Source organism: Gymnoscopelus braueri, assembly GCF_963280865.1.
Source record: "Gymnoscopelus braueri genome assembly, chromosome: 5".
Taxonomy (NCBI): domain Eukaryota; kingdom Metazoa; phylum Chordata; class Actinopteri; order Myctophiformes; family Myctophidae; genus Gymnoscopelus; species Gymnoscopelus braueri.
Genome location: NC_137606.1, coordinates 14200203 through 14209903, shown reverse-complemented (window position 1 = coordinate 14209903; position 9701 = coordinate 14200203). Strand labels below are relative to the sequence as shown.

The window sequence follows — 9701 nt, the reverse complement described above, 5'->3', positions numbered from 1 at the left end:
AAAAAGTAATTAAATGACCAGATACAGTTACTAACTCAGGGCCTAGCGGTGTTCCTCGCGACTAGGCTTACTTTTCACCAGTCTGGTGGTTCCCTGCTGGCCTTCAGCTGACCACAGACATGTCCAAACGAAAGAGATGGGACACGAGTGATGAATCCAAGAAGCTGCCCATCTATCAGCATAAGAGGCAGCTAGTTGATGCTGTGAGAGACAGTCCCTTCTTAGTGGTGACAGGAGAGACTGGCAGTGGGAAGACCACACAACTACCACAATACTTACATCAAGCAGGTAATTAAACAGTGATGGAAGAAGTACTCACTCTTTTTTTTTAAGTAAAAGTATCTAGTGCAGTGCTTCTCAAACTTTTTCATGTCAAGGACCCCCAAATTGTCACTTATTAGCCCGTGGACCCCCATTTGCAAATATATACCAGGGACCCCCATAAGAGAAGATGTTTACGGCTCTAGTAGTGATTTACGACCCTTTTAATTTCAAGGACCCCCAGTTTGACATGCATTAGGGCTACGGACCCCCATTTAATGGCATTTCTATCTCTGGGACCCCAATTTATATTGTGAAATCAATGTTGATTTAACTCTTGCGAGACGTTGTGAGCTTGTAGATCGGCTATTTTCAGATTGCTAAAGTATAGGTCTGAAGTGTTTTGTGATAATAATCTAAGTCTGCTATAAGTAGCTAACTAGTAACTTACCTTTTCAAATATTTGTAGTGAAGTAAAAAAGTACAATGTTTGTCTCTGAGATGTAGTGGAGTAAAAGTATTGAAAATTGGAAATACTCCCGGTAAAGTAAAAGTACCTGAACATTGCACTCAAGTAGAGTACTTGAGTAAATGTACTTAATTTACTTTTCCACCACTGGGTATCAGACCATCAAATCCTCTCTGACAGAATCTTACAGTAACCAAATGGACCCCTGTAAGGTTCTCCATGGATTTGGTTACTTGTTACTCAGGCCACTCAGAATTAAATTGATACATTAAAACTTGGGATTCTACTGTGTAAGCGCGCCTCTTTCAATGTCATTCAAATCATGTCCAATCGGAATAACAAAAAGGCAAGATTATACATGCCCTGGAATGGTACTCACTCTTTACTGTCTATTAGGATTTTGCAAAGATGGCAAAATTGGCATCACCCAACCCAGGCGAGTGGCAGCTATTACGGTGGCCCAGAGGGTAGCCCAGGAAATGCAATGCAGTCTTGGTAGAGAGGTTGGCTATCAAGTACGCTTTGACGACTGTACGACACAGGTGAGGGACGAAGGTACTACTTTTATGCACTTAATGAAATGTGTACACATAATATTCCATGTAAACATGATGTCATTCTGACTGTATGATCTCATGTCATTCAGGACACTGTAGTGAAATACATGACAGATGGATGTTTGCTCAGAGAGGTCCTGGCAGACCCTGGCCTTTCTCAGTACAGCGTGGTGATTTTGGACGAAGCCCATGAACGAAGCCTCAACACAGTGAGTTTGTTGTTTATATTGTGCAAAGTTTGTCTGTCTTCTGAATAAATAAGGTCATGTGCTCCTCCTGGTGTCCATCACTCACACACAGTGAAATTAACGCTGAGGTTATATGGTTTGTTTACTTGTTTTGAACAATACATAGATACTTGGAGTGTGAACTCACAGGACCGAGAGAGGGAGTGAATGTCAAACTAGTAGACTAGCATTGTTACTTTGCTGAACAAAGTACATTTCCAAAACGTTTTTTTCTCTCTCTGGGTTAGGGTTTTCCTGTTCCAGATTCCTTTGGGCACCCCTTCTAGGATGTCTTAGGATGACACAGGGGATATTATGTGCCAAATTGTATGCTTCTTTGAGATTCTGTAGGCTTTCAATCGCCAACACTGTAGGCGGCCGTTTTTAATTTTGGCAATAATTCACTTCCTGTTAAAGATTTTTTTGGGCACCCCTTCTAGGATGACCCAAGGGACATGTGTGCCAAATTATATGCATTTTGTAGATTATTTTGGTGTCTTTTGAGTCAACTGTCAACATTTAAGGTGGCCATTTTGAATTTTGTCCACAACTCACTTCCTGTTCAAGATCTTTTTGGGCACCCCTTCTAGGATGTTTTAGGATGACCCAAGGGACATCTGTATCAAATTTCATGCTTTTATCCGCTGCGTAATGATTTTTCACATAATCCCAAAACATTTTGGATGGTCTTATGATGCAGCTCAAAATGGCCTCATAAGGCAACGTCCGAGAAAACGCAACAAGGGAACAATAACAATCTCACTCTCAAGAGAGACGATTAAAAGCTTACGTGGTGTACTATGTATGTTGCAGGATATTCTGTTGGGATTGTTGAAGAAAACCTTTTCCAACCCCAGCAAGGACATCAAAGGCCGCTCACTCCCGGTGAGGGTTATAGTGATGTCAGCCACGTTGGAGACGGACAAGCTTTCAGCCTTCCTTGGCGACTGTCCTGTTTTCACTATCCCTGGGAGGACCTTTCCTGTCACCTGCAGGTTTGGCAGTGCCATAGGACCCAAAGACTTGGATAACTCTGTCTATGTGAAAGAAGTGGGTTTTGTTATGTTTTCGTTATTCATTCATTTATTTTTTATTTTGAGTATCATGTTGATTGATTCCCATCACTTTAGATTTTGAACATCATGAGCAACAAATCAGAAAAACCTGAGAAGAAGTGTTGTTTTGCAAGAAAAGCATAGTAAAGAAGTGTCTTTCTTATTTGAAGTACATATTTTGACCTTCATTTAACTAGTTAAAAATAATACATTGAGACAAAGTCTCTTTTGCAAGTATGCACTGGCCAAGAGGCAGAAATGTTACACAGGTTCACATGCTTAAGAGAAAATACAGGACAAAACTCCATAAAACTAACATACTGTAGTCTCTAGTGTCTACCAAACAATACTCCAGTGAGAGTCCCTGAAGTTTAAAAGTCTTTGGAACATAACAGTCACTGACCAAATTAAATCTAATTAAACTCCTAAAACAAACCTAAACCTCAGAGCAGGAACAGCTTCTAGCAAGAACTTCAGTTGCAACCTTTATAAAAGTCCTAAGTGAAATCAAAGAAGGCAATTTGAGTCTGGACTGAAGGTTAGTCCAAGCCCAAGGGCCAAAATATATTAGCACTCTTTTCCCTTGCCTCAGTTCGCAATGAGGGCACAATATAACGCAGCCAGGCGTTTACTCTGATCTGAAGTCTATGTATACTGTATACACTAGTGATGTGCGGGTCGGGTTTTTTCATGACCCGCCCCGCCACGGAACCCACCTCGCGAACCCATATATAAATCTATGGCTCAACCCGCCCAGCACCTATAATTCTGTAAAATCATGGTTAGAAAAGGTTAGAAAATAATCTTCAAGTATACTGCCCAAGTGTATTCAAACTGTTTTATTGTTCTTATTCTTATTAGGAATAAAGACAAAACAAGAGCATGTGATTTATTTTTTTTATTTTTTGTGACAGCGGCTGACCCGCTCACCCGCAGCCCGCATAATTGCCTCTGAAATCCTGACTCGACCACCCGCGCCGCGGGTTGACCCGCGGGTTACGGGTCGGCCCGCTCATCACTAGTATACACCATACTTAACATGAGTCAGAACAAGTCATGTTGCTAATAAAGGCTAATTTTAGGGCAAATAAAAATATTCTGAATCTGGGATATAATGAATATATGACCTCTTTTGGCTTAAAAGGTTGTGAAGGTGGCCCTTGATGTGCATACCAGCGAAATGGCTGGGGACATTCTGGTGTTTTTGACAGGTAAGCCACTGATCGAGAGTCCTTAGAAATAAGACCGCACTGTGCAAAAGGCTTACATGAATCCAATATGCTAAATTATCAAAAACATTTACAGGTCAAGCTGAGATTGAGAAGGCTTGTGACATACTGTATGAGAAAGCTGAGTCCATTGACTACCGATATGATGTACAGGATCAAACAGTGGAGGGCCTTCTTATTCTGCCCCTATATGGATCTATGCCCACTGGTAAGTAGATTTTCAACCACTGCTAAATAATGCTCCCTAAAAATTGTAGGATTTTTTTAAATAATGAAAGTATTTCTTTGCTGCACCACCATATGATGAAAATACTGTGACAAAACTGACGATTTGTACCGTTGCCACAGATCAGCAAAGGCAGATCTTTCAGGCGCCCCCTCCAGGTATAAGGAAGTGTGTAGTAGCCACCAACATTGCAGCCACATCTCTCACCATCAATGGGATAAAGTGAGCCAAGCTTTTGGTTACATTGTTGTTTGACCTGCTTGTATCACAAAGCGTCAAATACATTTCTCATAAGCTGATGTTATATTTGATATATCTCAGAGTTGTTAATTGTGTACATCCAACTACAACTTTGCTCTCCATACAGGTACATTATTGACAGTGGGTTTGTAAAACAGCTCAATCACAACTCAAGGGTTGGCATGGATATTTTGGAGGTGGTGCCTATTTCAAAGTGAGTATGGGGACATACAGTATTAGGCTAAGTTATTACAGGACTGAATAACTTGATACAAATTAGTTTACACCTATGCCATTAAGTACATTTGCAAATATAGATAGACGAGTAAATCACCTGTGGTTTTTGTGTGATTAGGAGTGAAGCTCAGCAGAGAGCAGGCAGAGCTGGCAGAACCTCAGCTGGGAAATGCTTTCGGATATATTCAAAGGAATTCTGGGAAAAATGCATGCTTGAATACACAGTCCCAGAGATCCAGAGGACCAGCCTTTCTGCTGTAATACTCACACTCAAGTGCCTGGGAGTTCATGATGTCATCAGGTATGGGTATCCATTTATTTTTTCTTGTGTACACTGTAACTTCAGGAGATTCATATTTTTCAAATGTAATATTCAACATAGATCTATGTGAAGTCATCTTGTGATTACTTGTACGGAATACTTTCTTGAGCATTTTTAATGTCAACTACTATAATGAATACGGTTTTAAGGTTCCCATACCTGGACCGTCCAGAAGAGAGGTTTATTCTGGAGGCACTAAAACAGCTCTATCAGTGTGATGCCATTGACAGGTAAGAGACCCCTTTATGGACATAAAATAAAACCTCATTGAGACCTGCAGTGAAATTCTGAAATGTACGTACAGCATATGTATGACTGTGTCGACCTATCTATCTCTCTTGCCATATTGTTCACAGATCTAATACTTGGTTAAATTTAGTTGATCATCTTTTGCCTGGTGTGTTGTCTGTAGGAGAGGTCTAGTGACCCGGCTGGGAGAGCTGATGGTGGAGTTCCCTCTTCAGCCAGGGCTCACCAGGGCCTTGCTCAAAGCTGCGTCTTTTGGCTGCGAGAACCTGCTCCTCCCCGTAGCATCCATGCTGTCCGTGGAGAACATCTTCATTCGACCAGGTCAGCAACTTCTGTCTACATGTGCCCATGCAAAGTCAAGTGTGTATGAAAATGTGCATATGAATTTGTATAGCACTTTCTATGCACACTTAAGCCCAATGCATACTACAGCAAAACAGCCGAAATCTGTTAGGTTTGGCTCGGTCCTGACTACAATATGACGTCATTCAGAGGTTCGGGTGGGTCGTGAACGGTACAAGATTCGGCTGTTCGGTGCCTCCGAGATGTTCTTGTAACTCTGCGTTGTTTCTGCATTCATTCAGCCCAGCTTCAAAGTTTCAGGAGGCACAAACGGCTCTGAAATCTCTCGTGACCATTCATAAACGCAACCTACAGTATGGCTAGAAATGGAAGATTTGCATCACAAATTCCCCACAGCGTGTCGCGGTCGCGATAACCAGGTATACATTTAACCATCTGTTCCGCTCCCAGCAGTGCTGCTGGCTGTAGTGTAGCCTAGCACAGTGGTTCTCAACCTTTTCAGGCCACGACCCCCCCAAAATAATCATATTTGAACTGGGGATCCTCCACCCTGCATGACAAGAACTTGGAATGTAGGTTTGAGGCATTACATTTAGTTTGACTCCACAGATAAATATTGTGAAAATAGCAGATCTACAAGCTCACAACGCCTCGCAACGTTGTGAGCTTGTAGATCGGCTATTTTCAACATTTTTGCCTCTTTCTTATATTATTTCACAATTTGGCCAATGTTTTTATAATATAGTTTGTTGATTACTTTTGATGCAGTAATGGTCAAATTATTTTTTTAGGTCTTGAAAAGGTCTTAAAATTCCTTAAATTGTAACTTCACTGTCATCTGGGGACCCTCCAAAATCATGTGGGGACCCACCTGGGGGTCCCGACCCACAGGTTGAGAACCACTGGCCTAGTACACGCTGCTCGACAGAGCGAATACAGAGCTGCGGCTGCTGCTGCTGCTGCTCGAGGGAGTCTCCACTCGCCACCAACGGTGTGAGCCGTGAGCGCTAGCAGCCACAGCAGTATGAAATGACTTTTATAGACCTGAAAACTCGGCTCTCCTAGTGTAGTATGCATTGGGCAAGTATAATAAAGGTTTATACAAAATTATGAAAAGTTTAATGCATCATTTTCATTCAGAGAACAACAATACAAAATTAAATAAATGGAAGGAAAACTCCATTTATAATACACCTCTACAATACCATGTAGAAAGAAGTCTTCTCTTGTGTCCTCAACAATGAAATTAACCTAATTAAGACATATTTTTTCATTAACCCCTATATACTTTGTTGAATGGGATCCCCCAAGGATCTATACTTGGTCCCCTCCTTTTCCCCCCTATACACCGGATCTCTTTGCCAAACCTATCTGATCTACAAGCTCACAATGCGTTGCGTTGTTCACCTATTATTACGTGCCCAGAATAGGGACGCTAATGATAATACATTATACCCAGTAAGGTTTATTTGAGGAGTGCAACTTGCAAGGCAACTGCAACGATGAAGGTGGAGGAGGGTTTATGGAGACCGGATTTCACTCCACTATGATTTTACTTTGTACTCCCTGCAGGCCACCCTGAGAAGCAGAAAGAGGCAGATGAGAAACACAAGCAGCTGGCAGCCAAATCAGGCAGTATCAATGACTTTACCCTGCTGTTGAGTGTGTTCCAGCAGTGTAAAGACAGGTACAGTACTTTTCAGATTACACATATCTATTTATTCATTTATCACAAAAAGCTAGCATAGTTGTATGTGCTTTACCTATGATCCTAGATTACTATTCCTATGCATTGTATTACCTCGTATTTACCGTGCTCACTGTAAGTCGCTCTGGGTTAAGAGCGTCTGCTAAATGCCTAAATTGTATGTGGTACTTTTATACTTTTTTTGTTGTTGTTATTGGCCAAATACATCTCAACATGTGGCAGCTTAACATTCTAGATGGCATGATCTTGATTCATCCCTTTTTTCGTTGGGGCTCCATCCTTTTCAGTTTAGATATGAACTTAGATGCCAAATATTTGTTGGGTCTTCTGGCATGATGGTGTTTAATCAAAGAATTGTAGGCTTGAACATACAGTACTTACAATAGGCTACGCTGTCTGTAGAGTTACGTTTGGGCATGGCTTTGGTGTGGTTAGGGTGAGGATTACACGTGTTCTAAGGACACCAAAGGTGTGTCAGAATGTTTTTCAATAATTAAAAACCTGAACAAGATCTTTTCTTCCTATTCTTCCTCCTTTTCATTCTACAGCGATTCTCCCTCAGCATGGTGTAAGGACAACTGGATCCACTGGAGGGCGCTGAAGTCTGCCTTCAGTGTGGAGACCCAGCTGCGAGAGATCCTCTTGCGACTCCAACAGGTCACTGAGAGAGAGAGCTGTCATGTGTTATTATTAGTTGAGCCATGAGTGAGCTTGAGTGCAAAATTGTTCTAATGAGGCTGTAAGTCTGTGTGTCTGCACATTTGTCCACCAGAGGGTGCTGAATGTCAAAACAAAAGTTGAGCTTAAACCGCCACATGGCTCACCTCTAGGTTACCTTGTTATTGTAGAGATCAACATAATTTAATGGATGCATCATGTTCTTTTCAGAAGAGAGATTTCCCTGCGGAGACTTTCAATGGGGATAAGAGTGAACTCTTCAGACGTTGCCTCTGCACAGGCTACTTCACTAATGTTGCTAGAAGGTATACAGTTTCATTTTAATTATACACATTAAAGATTTTTATTCAGTAGCTTTTTTTTGTACTGTGACCTTTTTTTCCCACTTTTTTTTAATACCCCTTTTCTTTCATGTACTCATCACTCTAGGTCTATTGGAAAGGTATTTTGCACAATGGATGGCCATGGATCCATGGTTCACATTCATCCATCATCATCGGTAAACATTTTTTTAATTTTAAAGAACAGTCACGGGTAATCGCTGTCTTTTAAAAATGTACCTCAATCAAATCCAGGGGATAGAACCCATACAGTATATACATAGATCATATTACAGCACTTTACATTTGAAACACTAAGCAGGTGTTGAGCAAAGTCTGTGCATTCTTAACCCATTTAGACCTGGAACGCATCTGTGTCACTTTAGGTTTCTTTGGCTATTCAAAAATAGCAGATATACAAGCTCATAGCGCGGCACCGAGTGCCGCGCTATGAACTTGTAGATCTGCTATTTTTGAAAGATCTTGAAACATTTTTTTTTTTTTTTTCAAAAACATTTTTAAGAATGGCCTCAGGTCTTAATGGGTTAAATCCTGTTATTTCTCATTTTGTCTTCAAAGCTGTTTGACCATGAAGCAGAGCTCAACTGGGTCATTTTCCACGATGTGCTTGTGACCTCACGGGTGTACATCCGTACCGTGTGCCCCATTCGGTACCAGTGGGTAAAGGACCTGTTGCCTAAGCTCCACGAGGTTGACGTCTATGAATTGAGCAGCGTGGCAAGGGAGGAGGTGACCGATGAAGAGATCGCTAAATGGGAGACCAGAGAGGCAGCAAAAAGATCTACAGGTTTTTTTTCCCCCCATTTAATCAGTGATTTCAGAATGCCTGTTCTGTTATGCTCAATAGATGAAGATTACATTATGTAGTTGCAAGGAAAGGGGATTGGTCCCTTTTGTGACCACCCCAGTGGCGTACCCACTGTAGAGGCAGGGCAGGCGGTCGCCTGCCCAACTAAGATCTCGCCTCCCCTAGAAAACCCGAAAAGGTGTCATTGTGTGCTTAATGTCCTCAAAGTCACGCATCCGACAAGCTTTGAACTGAGCAGATTGGACCTTCCGTTCCAGAGATAATGGCCAAAACATCTTGAAAACGGCCCACTTTCACCGGTTTTCGATCGCCTATTGAGTTGACATTTCTTTTTTGGGGGTAATAGTGGGGGTGCAAAAAAATAATGTCGCCTGCCCTAAATGTAATTCCTGTGGACGCCACTGGACCACCCATATGCTTTGGATATAAGTGCCCATATACTGGTGTGTTATTCATGTATTATCTGCTGTGTTTCAATCAATCTAAGAAAGAGATTATGTCTATTTACTTTTATTATAGTTAGTGTCTCATGCCCTAATAATAGATGTTTCTTTTGACAGAAGTTTCGGCCGAGGATGCCATGAAGAAACTGGAGAAGCGAAATGATGAAAGCGCTGTCAGTGATGCCCGTGCTCGGTATCTGCAGCGAAAGCATGACAGAAAACAATCCAAACCACTGTGAATCAATCTAAAACAACTGCCGCATGGGTATTGTGGGGAAAGCTTTTGCTGAAAATAGCAGATCGACAAGATTCTCGATCAGCTATTTTCAGCAAAAGCTTTCCCCACAA

General features: G+C 41.6%; 1 protein-coding gene across 2 annotated transcripts in view; it reads left to right on the top strand.

Annotated features, from left to right (window-relative positions):
• Positions 1 to 9655, top strand: part of dhx40 (DEAH (Asp-Glu-Ala-His) box polypeptide 40) — a 9702-nt gene extending 47 nt beyond the window's left edge. The window contains exons 1-17 of one of the 2 annotated variants that reach the window (XM_080428185.1): positions 1 to 288; positions 1127 to 1272; positions 1377 to 1496; positions 2328 to 2564; positions 3714 to 3780; positions 3875 to 4006; positions 4147 to 4246; positions 4392 to 4478; positions 4620 to 4802; positions 4973 to 5053; positions 5236 to 5393; positions 6948 to 7062; positions 7632 to 7740; positions 7972 to 8066; positions 8191 to 8260; positions 8661 to 8889; positions 9474 to 9655. The exon at positions 1 to 288 is cut by the window's left edge and continues 47 nt beyond it. In XM_080428185.1, coding sequence (XP_080284311.1) covers positions 120 to 288; positions 1127 to 1272; positions 1377 to 1496; positions 2328 to 2564; positions 3714 to 3780; positions 3875 to 4006; positions 4147 to 4246; positions 4392 to 4478; positions 4620 to 4802; positions 4973 to 5053; positions 5236 to 5393; positions 6948 to 7062; positions 7632 to 7740; positions 7972 to 8066; positions 8191 to 8260; positions 8661 to 8889; positions 9474 to 9592 — 2217 coding nt within the window. In that variant the 5' untranslated portion in view covers positions 1 to 119 and the 3' untranslated portion in view covers positions 9593 to 9655. Of the gene's footprint in view, positions 289 to 1126; positions 1273 to 1376; positions 1497 to 2327; positions 2565 to 3713; positions 3781 to 3874; positions 4007 to 4146; positions 4247 to 4391; positions 4479 to 4619; positions 4803 to 4972; positions 5054 to 5235; positions 5394 to 6947; positions 7063 to 7631; positions 7741 to 7971; positions 8067 to 8190; positions 8261 to 8660; positions 8890 to 9470 lie in introns of both variants that reach the window. The other variant, XM_080428184.1, reaches the window with a different exon arrangement.
• The last annotated feature ends 46 nt before the right edge of the window (positions 9656 to 9701 follow it).